At 46.9% G+C, this 22,866-nt stretch overlaps 1 protein-coding gene across 1 annotated transcript in view; it reads right to left on the reverse strand.

The window, feature by feature from the left end:
- Positions 1-21,152, reverse strand: part of GFOD1 (Gfo/Idh/MocA-like oxidoreductase domain containing 1) — a 100,820-nt gene extending 79,668 nt beyond the window's left edge. The window contains exon 1 of the mRNA XM_081055996.1: positions 20,192-21,152. Coding sequence (XP_080912122.1) covers positions 20,192-20,444 — 253 coding nt within the window. The 5' untranslated portion in view covers positions 20,445-21,152. The remainder of the gene's footprint in view (positions 1-20,191) is intronic.
- Positions 21,153-22,866: the final 1,714 nt, after the last annotated feature.

Consider the following 22,866-nt stretch of genomic DNA (forward strand, 5'->3'; position numbering starts at 1 on the left):
CATCAGGCCTCTGAGGTCAGTAAAAAATGGGTCTTTGCCAATTCCAACTGCTAGAATTTAAACAAAATGCTGTCCTCGAAACCTCAAACATAATCACTAGCTTTGCAAACCACACACAACAAAACAAAACAAACCCACCCTGGTGGTAACCTATGCACCCAAATTTGTAGTGTTGTCTTCCTCTGGGCCATTACACCTGCCTGGAAAGAGGTTTCCTTTCCTCTAGAAGAAAGCCACTGATGAGAGCAGTTCAGGTTGCACATGCCATCCTCGGAGATCAGCAAGTTGGTCAAGATAGGCTGCTAAGATTTCATTAAGCAGAAAGCATCTCTCTTTTCAAACTGTCAAGTCACATAGGTGAGCAATTAAGCCATTGAAACGGAAGACGGGAAAGGTTTCTTAAGGAGCATTTAAAAATGCAAAGCATGTTATCTGTAACACTGCCCGGGCACTTAATTAACTATATGTCCCACGTAAGCATTAGGCCTGACCACCGGAATCTAGAAAGGTGGAGCTGAGTCCAGCCTGCTAGTTAATGGATGCTGCACGGGAGGGCTGGGGGTGTGAGACAGGGGGTGTGGTGACAGTGGGGCTCACTGCCACCCCACTCCTTAGAGGCAAGGCACTACCCCAGATTTCGGCTGTTCACCGAGGGAGCCACTCATTGCATGTGGCCACTTACACTTAAATTAATTAAAATGGAATAAAATGCAAAATTCAGTTCCTCATTAGCCACATGTGGCTACTTACATTTAAATTAATTAAAATGGAATACGATTTAAAATTCAGTTCTTCGTTTGCACTAGCTCCATCTCACGCGCTCAACAGTCACATGGGGCCAGCGGCTCCCACGCTGGACAGCTCACAACGGAACATTTTCATCCCCACAGGAAGTTGTGCAGAACAGAGCTGCTTCAGATCACCAGCCTCTCCACATTCTTTCCTCTTCACCAGTGTTTGGGTGTCATTTTTACCGCAGGGAACCATCCATTCAGCATTAAGAAATCAATTCAGTGGGACAGTACCAGCTTTCCTTCTTAATGAAATAAGAGAGAAGAGAAAAATATCATAGCACATCATGTGCCAATGAAATAAAAGTAAGTTGCAGGTCACAAAACTTCTTCAATTTTATTCAATTTTATTTACACACATATACACACCTATGTGTTACCTATATCTATACATTTATAGTTATATGTCTACTGGGCCACAAGGTAAAATGTATTAAGTCCTGTGGCTCAGGGTCAGAATAAGTTCGACCCCCTGCACTACAGCCTGGTCCTTAGTGACAGATTTTTGGGTGCTTTGCCCCTGCTCCTCTCCCGCTTTTCCAGATGACTCAGATCACGAGACAGGAAGGCAGCGTGCTGCACAGAACCACACGCAGGTTTCCCTCCAGACCGGATTTTCCCTGTGTGCTCTTCCATGGTAATCCATTTCCCCTGGGCACAGAGCCAGGAACCTGGAAGGACCCAGACACTTGTCTGGGCTATAGTATTTACTCAGGCAGGGGCGGAGGAGAGGGTGGGCAGACAGACCCACAGCTGAGCTCACGCCACTTCTGTGGCTTGTGAAGTCCGGACCTTCTACATTTATAGCACAACAAACGACTTGTTGGAACATCAGCAACAATGATTAAGAAGTGCCCAGAAATCATTCTTGCTCCCTTGGACTCCAGCTCCTTCCTCTCCAGCTGTAGTCCTATGGCTCACAAAGGCCAAAAGAAACTGGAATACCATTTCCCTCATTGTGATAGTTAATTGTATGTGTCAACTTGGCGAGGCCATGGTACTGAGATATTTGGTCAAACGATATTCTAGATGTTTCTGTGAAAGCATATTTTAGATGAGATTAACATTCAAATTACCAGTCTCTTAGTAAAGCAGATTATTCTCCATAATGGGGGATGGGCCTCTTCTAATCAGTTGAAGACCTTAAGAGAAAGAGTGATCACCTCCCCTAAAGAAGAGGGAATTCTGTATCTATCTATCATCTATCTATCTACCTACCTACCTATACACACACACACACAAACACACACACCCTACTGGTTGTGTTTCTCTGGAGAATTAGAAGTTTTTCTGACTAACATACACTCATATTCTGCCCAAAGAAAGCTCCTCAAATGGCTCTCAAATGCTACCTCTCCTATTAAACAACCCCTGATTTATTCTGCCAGAATAATCGCTGATTCTTCTGTGCTCATTTCTGTAGTATAGTGCCTGTGGCACATTTTTGCAAACATAATTATTGTGCCTTGTACCATGGGTCATATTTTGACCCTTAACCTTGTTACTCAAAGCTTGGTCTGTGAACCAGCAGCATTAACACCCCTGGAAACATGTTAGAAATGCAGAATCTCGGGTCCCGTCCAGACCTATGGAATCATTTTAACAAGAAGCTCAGGTGATTCAGATCACATTAAAGTTTGAGAAGCACTGTTTTAAACAAAGGTCATTAACTTTGAGGAGCTTTTAAAAATACCAAATGCCTAGCTCCTACCCTCAGACTCTTAAGTAATTGAGAGTCTCAAGTAATTGGGGTGCAGCCTGGACATCAGGTGTTCAAAACCTTCCCAGGGATTCCTAATGTGTAGCCAAGTGTGAAAACCATTGTAAATGAACCCCTCATTTTATAAGAGCAAGTGAGACTAGTGACATTAAAAGACTGTGTCAGGCCACAAAGTGAGTTAGCATCAGGAACAGGACTCCACCATGGCTTCATGTCGCCCTAAGAATGTTAAGGAAACAGAAAAAGACCTGTATGCACCGTCAGCAAACGTAAAATGAAACCTGGGTCATCCAACACCCATCTGATTCAGGATATTGTCATCACACCAAGTGTCTCCTTGGTAAGAACCCAGAGGATTCTCTATAAATACAAAGAACTACTCGGTTTAGGTGGGATCTCAGGAACCCTTCCCATTTATCATCACTGTCAAACACTGAAACCAAGTGTAAAATTAGTGCTGGAAAAGACAGGAGCCAACCCTTTGCCCCAATCTAGGGTGACCCCAAAATGTCCCACACAGGCAGAAATATTGCCTCAATCAGCAATGTCATTCTCCGCTGGTGCCTGATTCTTTGCTCGTGCAACTCTATGGAAGGTGCAAGATGACATTATTGTGCCTTCTTAGTGTTGCCATATGGCATGGATTTTCCATCTGAGTTAGGAGATAACAGGAAGAAAAGATGGGAGAAGTAAACAGAGTTGTTTTCCTTTCAAGACCCTCTCTGTCTTTATGCCAACCCGGGAGCTGCACTCACTCCTCTCCCAGGGTGATGGATGATCAGTAACAACAGCCTCGATTCATATCTCATGCTCCACCTTTTGGGAAGGGTGACTACATACAGAGGGGGCCCATCTTGGGCGGACACAGGCATGAAAAGTGGCTGCACCCAGCCAATTACTCAAGTGTGGGTAATTGTCTCCCTCCCTCCGGCCTCCCATACAGTCCCCACTACAATGTCCGGCCCGGAGTTGCTGGGAATGAATATTCCTTTGATCTGCTGCTGACAGTGCCGTAGTTCTTCCTGGGCCAAACCACATCTTTCCTTAGCGCAATGAAGCACCATCTGCTTAAGGGGGCACCTGCTGAAAAAGCTAACCCCAAATGCCCACTGTGCTGATAAATTTGTGCCCAGAAATTATACCGAACCCCACTGAACTGCTAGCTTGACAGCCGGTAGTAGCAGCTACCCGTACAGATGTGTTCTCAGCAGTGACGTTAAAGGAAAAAAACTCCACACCTTCAGGAGCACAATGTATGTGGGCGGGCGGGCATACACACACACACACATGCACGTGTATACACATGCACACATGGGCACACACACATACAACAGGGGCACACACACATACTGTTGACAAGCAGCCTTCCCACTAAGCTACACCATCCGTGCCCCTTTGCCCCTAGAATGCATGCATTTCCTCCTTTGCAGATAAAGGGAAAAGTACTTCCTATTATAAAGGACAGTTGTGTGTATTTGTGTAACAGATAAAAAAAAAAATTGACAGCAGTAGTAATAAAACAGCACTTAAAAATATTTACCAAACCAAATAATTTTTCCCAGTCAGTGCCAAGCTTAAAAGTGAGTTATTGGGGTAGATACACAAGGTGGGAACTGCCAGGGACTCATAAACCCACTGTGACACCTGCATTTTATGGGTAAGGAAGCAGAAATCTAGGGGATGAGGTCATGTGCCCAAGGCCACACAGCTAATTAGTTGTGATATCTACACAAGAACCACCTGCCCAGAGGCCCAGGCCAACACCCTTTTGGTGGCAGCACATTGCCCCCCACCTCCGCCCCCCACACACAGCCCAGAAAGCAATGCCAGCAGGTAGTGATGAATGTTCTCAGAACAAGGGTTCTGACACTGCTCACCACCTACACCAGCCCAGGTTTGGCTAAAAAGAAAACTCCCTGTGAACAAAAGGGGAAATGAAAACTGGAAATGTTGCAGTTGCACCACTCCTATATTTCTTTGGAAGGCTGAAGCCAACAAGAACGTCTCTTCCCGGCGTTGGGGCAAGTTCAGGAGGCAGAGGAAAATGATGGGACTGCACCAGCCTTTTCCAGCAGCACTTGGGTTCTGGCCACACACCATTAGAATTACAAATAATTCAAAGTACCCTACAACCAAGAGCGTATGGCTTCTCCCCAACTTCAGAGTCACATCCAATTATTCCCCTGAACAATAGCAGAGCTCCTGGACCTTTATACACCCACTTCCACTTCCTGGAAGACCACCTCTTCCCTTTGGCCAATGCTGGACTGATTTTTGCTTCACCATAAACATGTGCATGTGCCTGGGGACAGCTGTTCCAGATTCAAAGTCTCACAGAATGTAAGAACTGGAGAGTCATGCCAACCAAACAATTTTTCCCATGTTATTGTCTCTTTCTTTTGAAAAATAAATTTATTTTTTTCCATTAAAACCATATTTTTAAAAATTGAAAATTTAGAGAAGAATATAAAAATCCAAATCCTGCAGGCCCACTGGATGTGGGCTTATTACTTATCAGATTTTAATTTTCTGGGCATGTATGTTTTATACAAGGCTATCATAATACACAAATATTTCTGTATCCTTTTTCTTTACCTATAATTATATCATTAAAAAATCTCTATGCTGCTATAGTCTTCCTATACATAATTCTAATGGCTATTTATTAATTAATCAACTGTATTTACCATGTTTACCTAACCATTTCCCTACTGTGGACTATTTGTGTTTGTTTCTAGGGCTTCGGTAGTATAAATAAGGCTTCACTGAACACGCTTGTGTATATTTTTTTCAGTTATTTGACGTTATTTCCCAGAGCTTATTTCCTGAATTATTTCTGAGAGCTTCCCAGAAGTCAACCTCCCCAATTTTCCTCATTGTTGGAGAAACATAAGCCCTGAGTGATTAAATACCTGAAAAGGAAAAAGAAACACTCTCTAGAGCCCCAGGTTTGGTCCTGACTCGGCTGTCAACAATCAGCTGTGTGAATACCGACAAGCCACTCAATTCCTCTGAGACTCGGTGTCCCTCGGGCATTAGATGACAGGTCATGGTGTTCTGATCACCAGGAGTACTCTCTTTCTGCTCTTCACACGACCTCCTGGGTGATGCCAAATCACCTGGCCAATCTCCCTGCTACTTCTCTGCTTTTGACCTAAGTTACTCAGGCAAACGCCTTAGTCAAAGGCTATTGTGGGACGAGATTTCCTAAGTAGGCGGGGCTGCATAGTCAAGTCTAGGTGTGCAAACCGTGGCAGCAGTCTTGGCTGTTTCTCCCCCCTCTAGTCCTGGGCACTGCCTTCTGAATCCAGGTCAGCCATGGAATTCAAACCTGCCTCATTCCTAGGCGTGTTGACCATAGCACATTGTGACAATGATAAACACACAGGCCTGCACGGGGACTTCCCAGAATTCAGTTGTGTGGGGGAGGGAGCTGGCCTGTGTCTCCTTTCATGGTTCTCCAGGACAGTAGAAAGGCCACTATCACATCCCTAATGGATCCCTGCAGGGGAAAACACCACACTTAGCCCAGAGTACACCAGAACAAATGAAGGAATGCATTCCTCTTGTTTCTTTCTGTCTTATGTGTACCACAGTTTGCCATTTGTTGTGGGCCTCTTTAAAAGAAAGATTATAATCAGCAGAGAAAAGAAGATAATTAACTTTTTCTCAATCTTTCAACGTCCTGTTTGCCACACGCAGTTGCCTGTGCTACGGTCTCCTCAGTTATGGAACCAAGTGATGTGAGTTCCAGTTCAGTCATTTCCCCCTTTTCATACTTCGTCTGTGAAAATCACACGGCCTTTGCACAGTTATAAAGGAAAGCACAACCGGACCACGGATTTTGCTGCATGCTGTGAGGGTAAACACACAAGCTTCAGAATCACGCAAACCTATGTCGAATTCTGATTCCACTTCTTTTCAGCTGGGTGAACCTGCCAAAACACCCTATTTCACAGAATCGACGACACCATTGCAAAGACCTACGATTATTTTACTTACTACCAAGAAAGACAAGTCTCTGCTAATTAAACAGTGACATAGCATCGATTGTAAGACATACCTCTATTTTAGATGCTAAAGTGTGAAAAAAAAAAAAAAGTCTTAGAATCAACAAGAGAGATTTAACCTCCCTACAGTTATATTTCTCAGGTGTAAGATGGAGATGTTACATGCCCACCTTGGAGGATGGGTGTAAGTTGGATCCGAGATGACACGGCACAATGTATACTCTGGACCTGGTCCACAGTAAGGGCTCAATACAATGTTAGCTCCTCTTCTCATTTCAAAAGTGAGAGGTAGGTTCTGGATAGATTATAAGCTCTTTCAGAGCAGATACCAGGTTTTATACATCTTTGACCTCTTCTCACTCCCCATGACCTAAAACATAGCCGTGCACATTACAGATACTTAATAAATGGATGGCGAATATAAATGAATTAGTTGAAAACTGACAAATTCCCAAGCAGAGACGCGCCTGTCAGAGTATGTGGCCAGTGCAATTCCACAGGCTTCCCCAGCCCTGGAAGTGATGAGCACACCTGTCAGTACCTTCCTGGGTCATGGAGGCTGCAAAAGAGAAAAGCAAACGTCAGCTGCTCGGTGCACATCCCCTGAGCAATTTCCCATGCACACAAGCTGTGGACGGCGGCCCACTGCATTTGGGTAAGCACGAGTAGCTAAGTCCCAGTTCCAAGACAAATGCAGCATTGGGGTATCCCTGGGCCTCCTGGGGGAAGCCAGGCTGCCTCTGTGCCCTAAATGTGAAAGGCTGTGCATATCAAGTCAGACAGGCTATGTCCCCACAGGCTCTAAACCTGGAGTCTCTGAGAGGGTTACTGTGCGGCATAAACAAATGTCCCACGTGGGTGGTGCTGGAAGGAGCAGAAGTTCAGACAGATTTTCCCCCTAGATGTTTATACCATGTTTCCCCGAAAATAAGACTTAAGTATAGTATAGTATAGTATATAAGACCCAGTCTTATAGTAAAATAAGACCACGTCTTATATTAATTTTTGCTCCAAAAGACGCATTAGAGCTGATGGTCCGGCTAGGTCTTATTTTCAGGGAAACACGGTACCTGCTGCTTGTCCCTCCTCCAGGTACCCCAGCTCTATTGGAAAAGGGGAAGAGACAGAGCCAGGGAAAGAGTCTCATTTTCCACTGCCCACTTTTGATCATTCATATTCATGGAGGAGATGAGAGGAGCTGACAATGACACATTTAAATAACGAGTAATCTAAAATCCTTACTTTGCCCTTAACTTCAGTCAAGAGACCTTCTGTCAGAGACACACTCAGGCATGTGCACCCACACATGCTCACACCCTCACAAATGCACACTCACTTCTCCCTCCAAGCTCCGACTAGCTGGAATTTCAAAGTCCCAGTTTCCTAAGGAACGTTCACAATGGATATTGCTTTCACAAAGTAAATGGGACTTGAAGGGGAACAAAAGAAATAATAACTAGCAGAATAGTAATTACCTATCCTTTGACGCTTTGTGCATTCGTTCTTATTCAGCCTTTCCCTTCAGATGAAGAGAAGGACAGGAAGATTGGAGGAAGGAGGAATTCAGTCAGAAACCTCATTTCCCAGAGTCACGCAGTGTGTTGGCCGTAGGGTAGAAAGCAACCTTCCTGTGAAATCAGTTTTCCTCCCGCAGGAACTGGTTTGTGAGTGTTCTCTCGGGTTCTCTAAGAGCCCTATATCTAGTCCCTTCCACCACTGCCCTCCTTTGCTTCTCTGTGCTCTGGGCAAAAGGAGGAAAAGCCCCGCAGGGTTGCTGTCTCCTAGGAGCGAAGGCTGCATTCTTGCCCCAGCATCGCTCCGTCCCCATCTGTAACATCTGCTACCTAAAGTATCTGTGATGACCCCAAAGTGGGCAGGAGTGTCATTTATCTGGTTGCCCATTCTCAACACGTAATGGGGATTTTAGGAAACTTGCCACAGCACATATCCCTCTTATTAATGAGAGTCCTTACTAATAGAGAAAGTCAGGCACATAGCTCATTAAACCTCTACTAATTATTTATGACACTCCAGTCACCCACTGTGTAGATGTCCTATCATCCTATTCCTGGGAGAAAACAAAGCACACCCAAGAGTTTGCATTTCTCAAAAATCCATGTTTATATGCTACACTGTCCAATACAGTAGCGACAGCCAGCCACATGTGACCTTTGAGCACTTGAAATGTGACTAGGGGAACTGAGGAACTGGGCTCTTTATATTATTTAGTTTTAATTGATGTAAATTCAAAGAGCCACGTATGGCTAATGGCTACTATATTGCAAAGCACAGATCTACAGAGTGCCTGGTATACAGCTGGTGCTCAGTAAATGTTTGCTTAAGGGAAGAATGAATGGACAGTAGCTGATCACCACAACTTCTGATTAAGCACGATTCTCACATTCGTTGAGCACTCACTTTAAACAAATCTCTGTTTAAATCAACAACCTTCAGAGCTAGGAACTTTTATTGTGTCTAGTTTAAAGATGAAGAAACTGAGGCTCAGAAGAGTTAAGGAGGAAACCCATAGCCATGCAGGACGTAGCCAGGCCAGGAATCAACCCCAGGCAGTGTGATGGGGCAACTTTTCTACTGATGAAAAAAGTCTTTCACTTTACTTTCTGCAGGGTGACACCAAATTCCACAAGGAGCTTTTCCTTTTGAAACAGAGCAATGAAGATACACAGTGTGTTATGTCTGGGGAGCTTTTAGAAGCTTAGCCAGTGCATTCAGCAGAGCCTCAGCAAGGCTCTGTTGACTGACTTGGACCCCAAGTCAAGAACTAACTATTTCTTCCACCACGGTGGCCTTTCCCTAGAACCACCTCCCAGGAAGCAGAGTACTTGGCAATAGGCTCACAATCTCCATGAACTCTCACCTCCTAATACTGACAAGCATGTCCTCGCATCATGCACTGAGTGTCCATCTCCAAAGAGAGTCTTTCATCTTTCCGCATCCGTAAGTCATAGCCCCAGCTGACCACTGACCCTTGGGTAAAACGGGCTCAACTGTATAACAAAGGGACATGAGTTTCCACCACCATCCGGCACAAACACAAAACCAGGAACTGAGCATGGCCAGCTCACCCTCTCCTCAGCTGACCCTGCTTTCCACCATAGCAGCCCCGACGCCACCACACAGGGAGCTTTTGTCTTTACAAGGTTTCTTGCTGAATCCATTTTTGCAGCTCTTTTCACACCCTTTAAGGCAGCCATTTGTGCTCCTCTCAACGGGGTTCTTTCCAACAATCCTGCAAGCTGTTTCCTTTGCCGACCCCAGAGCTGTGTCATCTGTGACTGTCACCATTGGAATCTGAGGGGAGAAAAAGATGCAAGTGGAACTACTGCTGATGAAGGGGATTGGGGGAATTTGATGGCAAAACAAAAAATTAATTCTAGGTAAGATCATTGTTTTCCATTTGGACATTCTTAAACCACTCTAAGTTTGTCCTTGGTGGTCAACCGTAGGAAACAATTTTCCTCAGAGTGTTGCTACATAACCAAGTGGTTCCTTGAAGAGGATTTTACATCATAGAGGCTTCTACATCTTCTTTTCCAATTATTAAATCCTACCCTTTCTTCATCCAGTATAACGCACCTCCTCCAAAATGTCTTCCCAGACCATTCCAGCTCTCAGGAATTCCTTCTTCCTCAGCTTTCAGACAGCATCTATTATCTGCAGGGCCACCTCCTCGGGGACCCACACTGCCTGAGGGGAAGGGCCCTAGGGACCAGTGTGGCCTTTCCTCACAGGCCTCTACAATTTTATCTCTAACCTCAAACGCAAGTTCCCCACTCCGCGAGACAAAAGCTCAACCGTGAACTAGATCCAGCCCTTCTGATCTAATAATTCACCACCTATTGGAGGAAGCCCTTCCAGGTCTCACTCAGCTGCAAGTCCACCATTCACACACATAGCACTTTTTTTTGAGGGGAATTCTATTTAAATATTTTTCTCTATCATTTTCCCTTTGTTTCAGTAACCTTTATAGATTGGCACTGGGAAGCTATCCAGGTGGTTGACCCTTAATTCAATACTGATATTTTTGGGTTACTCAATTGTCTTAAGCAAACACTTCCTGGCATTGCAATATAACGATTCATTCTGTACTTAATCATATACTTCGTTGCTTTGCTGTTGTGTTTGTGTATGCTATGTTTTCTCAAGGACAAAGACCATATCTTACTATCTGGGGTATTTCCACCACAGCTAACACAAGCTACAAGTATTCAAAAGTATTTATTAAATAAAAAATAAATGGGAAAAACAAGAGAAACACTCTCCAGGCACTGGGCAAAATGAGTGATTAAAAGATCCTAGAGCATCTCAAATAATCTTCGAATTGGAAATGTCCCTTAAAGAATGTTCAGTGCATGGCAGGGCCCAGGGCTATGCTGGAGGCCGGTCATGAGTATCCGCTCACATGGTTGTCTCGCTCTTCTAAATAATGAATCATTTCAATGACTATTTGGCAAAGCTCATTTCACTTGGCACGGAGAATTATTTCAGCTGTATATAGTTCCAAAATAAAAGATAAAGGGAAGTATTTGAAAACCCAAAACTACTACCCCTAACTTAAGAACATAACAAAAATCACAAAACCAATGCTTACAACTCAACAATAAGACAAACAACCCAATTTTTAATTGGTCAAGATATCCGAATACACAGTTCACCAAAGAAGATATACAACTGGGTACTAAGCATATGAAAAGGTGCTCGACATCATTAGTCATTAGGGAAATGCAAATCAAAATCATAATGAGATGCCACTACAAATGGCTATAATCAAAAAGATTGATAAAACCAAGTGTTGGTGATGATGCAGAGAAATTTGAATTCTCCTACATAGCTGGTAGGAATACAAAATGGTACAGCTACTTTGGAAAACCGTTTGGCAATTTCTTAAACAGTTGAATATATATACAAGCATACCATATAACCCAGCAATTTCACTCCTAGATATCTATCCAAGAGAAATGAAAACACAGGTCTCCAAAAGACTTGCACGCAAATGTTCAGAGCAGCATTATTCGTAATAGCTAGGAACTGGAAACAATACAAACATCCATCAAATGGTGAATGGATAAACAAATGTGGTATGCTCATACAATGGAATATTACTCAGCAATTAAAAAGGAATGAACTTCTGATGCAACAACGTGGATGAACATCAAAAACATGATAGGTGAAAGATGCCAGACACAAAGGACTACACATTATATGATTCTACTTATATGACATTTCTAGGAAAGGCAAAACAATAGACAGGAAGCAGATCAGTAGTTACCTGGGGCTAGGGGTAGGTATGGGAATTGGCCACAAACAGGCATGAGGAAATGTTTTGGCATATTGGAAGTGTTCTAAAACTTTCTGTGTAGTTGCACAACTATATATATTTATTAAAAAATCATTGAATCACTTACAATGGGTGAATTTTATAATATATAAAGTATATCTCAAGCTACTTTTTTAAAGCAACACTAAAGCTGCAAACCACCTTAATTTGGGGCTTCAAAACTATGTAGTTTCAGTTTATGGGTATTATGCTAACTAAAACAGCATCTTAATACCGTACAAGCTATTATATGTGGAAATTAGAAATTTAATAATTCATAACATTATAATGTAATTTTTTGCACTTTTAAATACTCTACAGGTCATTAATGATTCTCAAATCAAGTCTAAATCCCAAGGCATCCCAGACTTGCCCAAACCCGAGAGGCCAGCTTCCCCAAAGCCCTGCTGACAGGGGTAGAACTGGCCAGTGTGAAAGGTCACTGTAGCTCTCAGCAGTGAGGGTGTGAAAGCCTTTTTCACAACATCCCCTTGTCTCGAGTCTGAACCAAGAAGAATTTTGGCTTCCAGGTCTTCCTGCTTAGAGGACAATGCTCAAAGATGCTCTCCTAGGCGCCTACACCCATCGGCTGAACTCACTGGAGCAGCTTCTCCACCGACAAGTCTTTCCAGACCTACACTTGTGATATATCTGCCCGGTGTCTCATCACCCAACTTGCCTGGCCAGGTGGCCTTGATCCAGCCAAAATTTGTATCCATCAGTGTTTTTCAAAGAAACGAACCAAGAAGACATGTGTGTATATATATTTATACAGACAAAGTGAGGTTTGCTTTGAAGGAATTGACTCACGCAGTTATGAGGACTGGGAAGTCCAGTATTTGCAGGGCAGGACAGCAGACTAAAGACTAGGGAAGAGTTGGTGTTGCAGTTTCCAGCACAGAGGTAGTCTGAAAACAGAGATCCTGCTTCCTCCAGGGAGCCCAGTCCTTTTCCTGACTCCTTTGAGGCCCTATGCTGACACTTGAGCACAAATGGTCTACGCCTCCGCGCAATCCTCTGTTGGCACACGCCACACAGGAGGTGCTCGGGAAAAGCTTGCAAGTCCACAGACAACCATAAAACTCCGTGGAATTGGTCATGTTTCTCTACTTTCCCATCACATACTTTAAAAATACATACATCCTAACTACAATGATCATCACATGATCATTTAATCATCAAATATATATTTTTTCTTTCTACAGTTTTACTGTAAGAGCAGAAAAATGCTAAAGTGGATAAAGAACCCACAGAATCAAGAAATGTCTACATTTGTGAAATCTTCAACCAAGTCTGTGCTCTTCTAATTAGCACCTTCTTGGAGTGCGGCCCAGCTCAGAATGACCACTCTGAATGCCTCTACCCCAAGGCCTTGAAGCATTTTATGATATATCCCCCACATTAGGAGATAACCTCCAAAAAGACTCAGCCAGGTGAAGGCATCTGGAACTGGGAGGGAGGAACAGGAGGAGGGCGGTGCTTTTCAGGTGGATGAACAGGTTAACAGTTGTATTGGGGAGCTGTGTGTAGACAGTGTTCTATCCACCCCATGGGCCCTTGAGGCAGAAGAGGCTGGTCTAAAGAGGGATGAGGAGCCGAACACAAAATGGTCAAATTCCTGCAGCTCATGGTTTTCAGGTACCTACTGAGGCCCAAGACATCCCTGCCCCGGAGTTCCAGGAGACATCCCTGCATCCTTCTCACAATAACAAAAAATCTTCATAGGAGCATGGTGAGCTCCTGGTAACACCATCAGCACCTTCTAGTGTATCTGTGAAGCAAGTACTGGATTCTCAGCAAAGATGACCTCTGACTCTTGGCTTAGGCACATTCCCTTTTAAAAATAAGAACACTTTTTACCGTATTTTCTGAATCTTGCCAGAGGGAATCATCTCTTCAGAAAATAAGAAAAAAATATCTTCAAAAGCGCCATTTGGAATGAGTTAAAGAACAATGATCACACTGGGGAAAAGTAAAACTAACATTTATTGAGCTTATGCAGATAACTAAGCGGGGGCGGGGGGGCATAGGCTAGGTCTCTACATACCCCCTCTAATTTTGTTACATCAAACCTATAGGATAGGCTCTTTCACTCCATTTTATTGATGAGAAAACTGAGGCTCAGGAAGAAGGGTTACCTCTCCCAAAGTCACACAGCTGTAACCTGCTGACCTTTCCTACCACTGGGTAGTTTTATGACTCACCACATCTTAGATATAATGATACTCTTTTTGCCAGGCCATGACGTCCTCAATCAAGATACTTAACTAATGGCTTGTGTATTTATTTCCTGGTGTAACCCTTAAAACATGCTATTTACTTTCACTTTTTCTTTTTGGTCTTCTCCAGTTTCAGGTATCAAAATGTCCAACTTCTTCATTTGGCTTCTTCTCACTCCAATTTAAACTTCTGCAGAATCGCACATTTTCAAGGCCAGATATCATCTATGAAATAATCATTCAACTGTGCCTAATTTCAGTTAGATGCAATGAGGTTGGTGATGCTTGACGTTTCCTATAACAGTAAATAGAGTCGTTTCTTCATTTACATAAAGTCTCAAGGCTTCCTCAACTCTACACCAAACTGATAAACCAAAATCATTCCACTCAGTGCTCAGGCGCGGAAACTCACAGAGCAAAATGCAGTCACCTTGCCCACACAGTGTTCAGATAGGAAGAGCTCAAGGAGAGACTTCAAGGAAGAACTGGAAAGGCAGGGTTTGCTGGGATTTCAAAATGGTTACTCTCAAGTCAAAATGCACCGTTTCACTACCTGCAGCTGTATCTCTGCTAGTGTGGTAACCATGAGCAGCGGAGCCCTGTCTCAACCTCGTTTCCTCCCTGCTCTCTCACCCCTGTTTGCCCTCCTCAACCTTGAGCAATTGCTGACACTGTGAAGTCGGACAGGAAAGGGCGTACTGCTCCAGGTCCTTAGCTAATGATACCAAACAAGTTGAGGCAAGAGCATCGTACAGCCAGATCAAAGCTCAACGAAACCCTACCACTTATTCACCGTCCCAAAGGAGCCTTCCATCCCATGGAGAGCCTTCCCCAACAGCGTCTGCCCTACTGTCCCCAAAAATCATGCAGAGACCACGAAAACAGATGCCATCACATTACACACAAAGGTAACAGGTATTTTAACATGGTTCCCCGACCAAGTTAATTACGCATGGCAGGGGACATCTTGTCCCCCAGGCGGAGCGCCATCACATCTTTGTGTCTGGCTGCTGTAGCCTCTACTGAATCTCAGGTCCCACCCTGGAATCTGCATTTTGACAAGATCTCCAGGTAATTCAAGTTCATGTGTGAGAGGCACTAGGCTACTGCATGTAGGACAAAAATGTTATGCATTGATTGATACATTCTGTTTATAACCTTTTGCCTTCCCTACGCATTCATTCATTCGATGAATAGACATCCATTCATCATTCAACGAATATTTATAGTGCGCCTACTAGGTGACTGACTGTCTAGGGTAGATAAGGCCACCCTCGTGAGCAAAGCAGACAAAGGCCCTACCTCACAGAACTTACGTTCTACTTGGGGAGACATACAGCAAATAAGAGAACAAGCAAACCAATGAAAGCGATCATAACAAACTGGCATAGTACCACCCAGAAGATAAAGAGGATGACAGAGGTACGACTGAAAGGTGTGGGGTGAAGACTTTTAATAGAAAGGGGAGGATCCAGAAAGGCCGCTCTCCCAATAGAGAACATTTGAGCTGAAACTTGAAAGTGAGAATGAGCCAGCCATTCAAAGGAGTGAGGGAGAACCTTCCAGGCAGAGGGAAGAGCCAGTTTGGAAAGGTCCAGGACTGGGAAAAGGACTGGTGTTTGAGGAACAAAAAAAAGAGGACCAAGTACCTGGAGGCTAGGGAGCCCAGGAGAGTGCGCAATCGCCAGAGAGGTGGGAGAGATTACTAGGCAGGGCCATTTCAGATCAAGGAAGTCACGACGAGGAGCTTGAATATCGTTCCAAGTGCCATGAAAGGCACTGCAAGGTGCTGAGCAGGGGACGACATGGTGCCCTACATATAATGTCATTTACCTGTTGTATTAGAGGACAGACTGGGTAAGAAATAGGAGTAGACCTAAGGAGGCAGTCATGTGGCTCATTGCGCAGTCCAGGTGGAATGGCCCATTGCAGGAAGACAAACTGAGACAGCAAAAGCAGGCTGGGGACTTGTGCTGGGCCTTGTGTGCCGCGCAGCTTTGGAAACAAAGGAGAGGAGGCTCCAGGCAGTGAAGGGGCTTGTGAAGAGAGGCACATGAGGAAATCAGCAAACAGCAGTGTCATTTCAGGCACCAGCTAACTTGACAGTGTCTTTGTTAAATGATGACCACATACTTTTTGACCAGCAGTTCACATATTTATGCTATAAGCAGACTGGCGTGTGTGCAATATGACATATGCCCTAGATTATTCATTACATGTTTGTATAAGCAAAAGATTGGAAACAACCTGAATGTTGAGTAATAGGGAGCTGGTTAAATAAATTTTGATTTAGCCATACAATGAAATACTATGCAACCAAAAATAGAAACAAGGACACTTTCACATTTTGAGTTTTTTATACATATATTTGTATATGTGCGTATATATATATATGTATATATATATATACATATACATATATGTATATATATAATCTGTATATATAGTGGGATGTTACCAATTGTGTAAAAAAAAGATTTTAAAATTCTCACGCACTTAGGAAAATCCTCAAAACGAGACCAAAAAACAGGGAATAGTGACTGCCTCCTGTTGAAGGACAGAGACTGAGGGGCACGTACTTCTCGCTGTGTGCTTTTATAGCATTTGAAATTGGTACCATGTAAATATATAACCTATTTAAAATAACTAAGTAAAATTTAAATTTCAAAGAAATACATTAAAAGAGGTATAAGAAAAGATGGCGGCCCATGGTGCTGAGACCACAGGGGACGGGACAGAGGAAGGGGGAGAAATTCAGGAGGAGGTACCACTGGGACTGAGTGTTGAAGAATGAACAGGCATCCATCACCAACACAAGGAAGAAGGGTTCCTAACAGAGGCATGGACGTATAATCCAACAGGGTCCATTGAAGGAAACACCAGTATTTTTGACTTAGCTAAAGCTCATGGAGTTCCAGAAGGGCCAGCAGCTCTTGCCTGTTATGCCAAGAAGTTGGGGCTTTTCTTAGGGGGAGAAGTACATGATCAAGTCTGTGGTTCTTCAAGGTAATTCTGGCTGCAGTATGGAAAGTGGATAGAGGAAGGGATGGGGAGAAGCTGACTGGAACCTAATTCAGAAACTAGGTAGAACTAGTTCCTTCGATGGAGAAAGCAATGATGCAAAAGGAGAACAGATACGACAGGGATTAAGGAGCTGGCATCAACCAGATTTGGGAACTGATTCCATGCGTGAGGTGAACAGGAATAAAGGACAACTCCAAATACCTCACCTAGGCTGCCGTTATCTGAGAGAAAAAACTGAAGCAATGGAGCAAGTGTGGGAATGAGAGAGGAAGAAATGATTTCAGGGAAGGCAGAATGATGGGTTCCCATCTCCAGGTGTATGTTCTTGAGCGATTTGACTCAGGTCTCTGAATTTTAGTTGCTTCATTTGTAAAATGGAGCTAATATCTATATTAGAGGATTGTTTTAATCATGAAATGATTAAAACATTGTGCCACATTGCTTGGCACATATTAGGTACTTAACAAGAGGTAGCCCTGGACATTAGAAATCATACATTACAGAAAAGTCTCTGCAACAGAGAAATGCCTAGTTCACTAAGGTAAGGATTTCAAGGAAATTTTTAGAAATTAAAGGAGGATGTTGTGATTCAATTGATTCAGTTTCATTCCTCTAGGGTCCCCAGACCAACCCCTCCCTTTGACAGTCCTGTGACCGGTTACAAGAATGGATCGGGGCCACTCATCTCTCGCCATTGCTGGGCAAACAACTCACAGCCCAGGCTTTTGCTAAAGGGACAATTCACCAGAACTAGTCAAGACTGGCTTCCTTCAATGCCAGGCAAACACTAGCATCTATAACCCCCCAAAAGGCCAGACCAGCCGGATAACTGTTTGGGGTTTTTCACTTCCTGTATTGTGTGTGTTGAACCTCTCACCATGAGAGCAAAGCAAACCCAGACGACCACCCTGAGGTGTACTCGCACGAGAATGACCTCTGGCGATTTTCCAGTGAAGATGAAGTCTGGAACAAGACTAAAGTCTAGCCACCTCTAAATTTAATAACCCTATAATTTCTATAATCACAGATGACCTCAAATTACCTGCAAAATCAGGAATTAAAAAAAAGTCCATGGCCTACCATGAAAACACGAACAAACCCTATTCCTTAACCGTGAACATTTAACCAAGTCTATTCCGTATGCCTCTTACACTTGGTTTTGAAGAGGTACCTCACGTTAGTCTTGTCAAGGAAAATAAAATCACAACGATGTTTGAAAATAAGAACAGAAGAAGTATCCAGAAAAATATAATTTGTGCCCTTCTCTCAAAGCCAGTAAATACTTTCATGGCTGAAGAACCAACAATGGTCAGAAAACAGGAACATCCTTGTTCCCCAAATTGCCACTCTCCTGGAGACCTGCTCTAAGGTTGCTCTGGAGCCCACCTGCAGGACTGGGCCACCCTAGAGGGGAGGAGCGGTGTTACCAGGTCCTTCTGATAAGATCAGTCATATGCCTTCTAGGAGACATGTGCTCCACACGGATGTTTTATACAAGTCACCCTAATAGATTTATGCTATAAAATGGCTATGATCTGTTTGATATGCATAGGTCCACTGTAAGCACAGAGGTTAACTACCCAACACGTAGGTTACAGCAAACAGAAAAGAAATGCTAGCCAGTGACATTCAGTTCAAGGCCAAAGAAACCAGGCAAAAAAGGTCAGAAGCTTAATAAAATTAATGTGAAAACTGACAGCCTGGGGAAGCTGATTATATCAGCTGTCCCATCTGAGTCAATAGCAGAACGGGCTGGTAAGAATGGCTTTCTAGAGAGAAAGATTTCTACATTCTGGCCATCGGTCTCCGAAGAGAGAATTAAAATACATGTGAGTTTCACCTACCCTAATCCTGTTTTCAAAAATCAAAGATTCTTTCCAAGTTTATATAAATTACCACTGGTTTCTGGGTGGTGTCCCTGTTCCTTCCCAGTTCTCCCCTCGTAATTCTGCTCTAGTGTGCTATCCTGTGCTTTGTCTCTTTCCTCGCCAACAAAATTCTAACATTTTTGTCGGGAGAGTAAAGAGTGAGCAATCTTCCTGGGATTGTCTTAGGTACGTGTGAGAACTGCTGATGGACAAAACATGGCCTTCTTCCTCTGGGCATGGCAGAGACCCTGGCACAGTACTGAGATTGTTCAGACTGCCTGGGTTAGGTGGGGGGACCGGATGGTGTGGGGTGGTGAGTTCATCCCCAACACACTTGTCAATACCAGACCTGGGAACTATTCCTGACGGAATTCAGGAGGAACTATCGCTTGCTTCCATGTGAAACTGGTAGCGTTGGGCCTTTTTCCACACAAAGCATCTGTGCCTCTGGAACTACTGTACCCATCCCCTAAAATTGAAGATACATAACTTCCGATCTGTGCAGAAGACAATTCCTGAGCAGCCGCACTCGGAAGTTGCATCCCTCTGGTTTTACCAAACCAGCCTTTACTAACCTATGAACCCCCCTGAAGCTTGAAGACGAGCCAATAGACTCCCCCACCCGAGTCAAGCAACCACTCCCGCCATTCTCGCTTTCAGAGAAAACTAGATAATTCCGACTGATTGTCACATGTCTAATTTCACACTAAACTACCTCATAGCGGAAAGAAACAACCTATCCTAGCAGGGCGTCACGGCTGCTAGACCTCAGATGGTGTGTCGCCCCCAGGACAACCCGAGATGTACGCGGGGCAAGTGTTCTTGGGCGCGCAGCCGCCTCTCGCAGGCGCGCACGCACACACTCGGGCACTACACCCACAGCTGGAGACTTAGTTTTCTCGCCCTCAGAGAGGCATCCTCAGTCCTCAGCATCTGAGCCGCTGCATCCGCCTCCCCGGAACACACGCCTCCTCCAGCCTCCGCGCCACACACGTGGGGAAGCGCGTCCAGGTGGTGTCAGGAGGGAGGAGGGAAGCGCAGTGGGGAGGGCCAGGGATGAGGGGGCGGGCGCTCCGAGTGGGATGTGGGGTCTCGGGTCCCCGGGTCAGCGTCGGTGCCATGTGAGCTTCTGGGAGGAAGAGGGGGCGAGAGGAGAAAAGCAGCAGGGGAGGCAAGGAGAGGAGGCAGGAGGAGAGGTGGGGGGTGGGGGGGGTCGCTCACCCAGGGTTTTGACTGCGATCTGCCTGGTGAGTGGCGGGGGCAGGTTGATGCACACTAAGTCCACGTCCTGATGCAGCAGCACCTCGTCAATGCGACTCGTGTAGAAGGGGACGCTCATCTCCTTGGCCAGCTCCTCGGCTTCCTCCGGGGTGCGGCCCCACAGCGCCTTCACCGCGAAGCCCTCGTCTTTCAGCAGCGGGATGATGACCCGGGCCGTGAGGCTGGTGCCGAACACGCCCACCCCGGGAAGCATGGCTGCTCGGGTCCGTCTCGTTCTGCTTTAGCTCAGCTCTCCGGTCCGACACGCGCACACCCCTCCAGCCAGTCCTGCAGCCGGCTCGCCCGGTGCGCCAGCCGCTGTGCCCTGGGCAAGGCGCCCGGGTGCCGAGAGCGCACTGGGCTGCAGACGGAGCAGCCTCCCGGCGCCTCAGTACGGTGCCTGCTGCAGAGTCCGCCCCGCGGGGCTGCCGTCCTTCCCCGAGGCGGTGGCAGGGATCTCACCGGGACGCCCGAGGCCCCGAAGCCCCGCGGAACCCCTGCTCAGGCGGTACCCGCGCCGCAGCGCCGGCCGGCTCCGTGCGCCCCGCGGAGGCCGCTCCATGTCCGGCTCATCCCCGCTCCCGCGCCGCCGCAGCCCGGGACCGGCTCTCTCCCGCGTCTTTTCCGCAGCCAGGAGGAGGGCGCGCAAGCCCCGACACGCTCCCAGAGCCCGGCCGAGCTCGGCTGCGGGGTCCCCCTTCTTCCCCGCCCTCCGCCTGGAATGAAATAATCCAGCCGCCACCCAGAGGTCGGCTAAACACGCGGCTCCGAGCGCGCCGGGCGCGGCTCTGCAGCTGCAGCGCGGCGGTGGCGGCGGTGGCAGCGGCCACGACCCGGCGCCAGCCTTCTCATTCTGCTGCCATGTTCGCTCGCAGCGCGGCTCGGGCGGCCTCGGCCCGGGCCCGCTCGGCTCCGGGATCCCGCGGGGACGAGGGCGGAGTTGGGAGTTTGGCTGTCAGCGGTCGGCGGTTCCTGCCCCGCCCCCGCCGCAGCGCCGCGCGCCATTGGCCGCCGCGCACCGCCCCGCCCGCCGCCGCCGGCCGTGGGTGCGCGCAGCGCGGGGCGCGGGAGCCCAGCCGGACTCCTCCCCAGCCCAGCCGGGCTCCTCCCCGGCCCAGCCGGGCTCCTCCCCGGCCCAGCCGGGCTCCTCCCCGGCCCAGCCGGACTCCTCCCCGGCCCAGCCGGACTCCTCCCCGGCCCAGCCGGACTCCTCCCCGGCCCAGCCGGGCTCCTCCCCGGCCCAGCCGGGCTCCTCCCCGGCCCCGCCTCGCTCGCCCCCGGCCCCGCCTCGCTCGCCTCCAGCCCCTCGGCTCTTCCCTTTCTCTCCCTCCGCCACCTCTTTCCACCCCGCGCCGCTTTCCAAACCCCGCCCGAAGCAAGCTGATAGATCTATGTAGGCTGGGCGCGCCCTTACGGGTGAGGCGTAGGGCCCGGGCAAGAAGCAGCCGGCTCCCCGGCCCAGGGGAGGCCAGACGACTCGGCGTGAGCAGCAGGTCATTAAAACCTCTGCTCCGGGAGAGTTTCCTGCCCGGAATCGTGCTAGGGAAGCTTTCTAGGCATCTCTCTTGCTCCTGTCTCCAACCCTCAGGTTATTGGAAACCCATTTAACCGATGATGTCCTAGGGAGGGTAGGTGACTTGGGCAAGGTCACACAACAGGTAAGCAACTGTCCTGGGATTGGAATCCAGGCTCCAAAGTAATCGATGAACTGGAGAGTTGTCCTAAAAAAAGCCTGCTCCGGTCGTGCACCGCCCCGCCCTCCGCGCAGGCACAGTCCGGCCTCCGGCCTCCCGGACGGTGCTGCCTTGACCAGCTCTGCTTTCCCCGAGAGGCTGTCGCCCGCGTAGACGCTGTGGTGATCAGCGGCCGCAGCCAGACGGGGGTCGCGGAAGCGGATGCGGCAGGTGTGTGCGCATCTAGGTTTAGAGACGGAGGGGTCGCCCTGACCACGTGCCACGCCGGCCTCGGGGCCTGACGCTTTGACCTCTTTCACCGCCGCTTCCTGCGTTCTCTACTCCCTTGCTTGTACCCCCTGCTTCGGTCCTGAGCCCTCACCGTGGTGTCTGGGGCGGGGGAATGGGGGCGAGGCTCCCCCAGAGTCCCTGGAGCTGTGGGGATGCTGCGCATGTCTGGTTTCCCGCCATTTCCTCAGCAGGGATCTCCCTGCTTGCCTGCCATGTAATAGGCTCTCGCTGAACATTTGCTAAATAAATGAATGAATATTCATTGAATGCCTGCTTTGCGTCCACCTGGTGCTGGGAGGAAGGGCACGGGACCTGGCCTCTAGCTCAAAATCTCTGGAGAGGTTAGGGGTCCTGTCATATTCACATCTTGTCTCCACTCAGCTCAATGTGGCACATGCTTCAAAATGTGAGTGGAAAATGTGATGTGTACTTGCAAGCGTTTAAACAACTTGTAACAACTTGCAATGAGACAGAGTACCCATACCTGGAGAGAGCAGGACTCCAAAAACCTTGTGTGTGGCAATGAGGGGAGGAGGCTAACCTCAGGGCATTAGAAGAAAGGCACGGAGGACAGAGTGCTCTGGGTGGCTGCCGCCAGCCTGGGAAGGTCAGAGACAAAAGGAGGTATTGCCACCAATACTGACAGGTTTCTTGAGAGCAATTTGCAAGAAC

Source organism: Rhinolophus hipposideros (genome assembly GCF_964194185.1).
Source record: "Rhinolophus hipposideros genome assembly, chromosome: 8".
Taxonomy (NCBI): Eukaryota; Metazoa; Chordata; class Mammalia; order Chiroptera; family Rhinolophidae; genus Rhinolophus; species Rhinolophus hipposideros.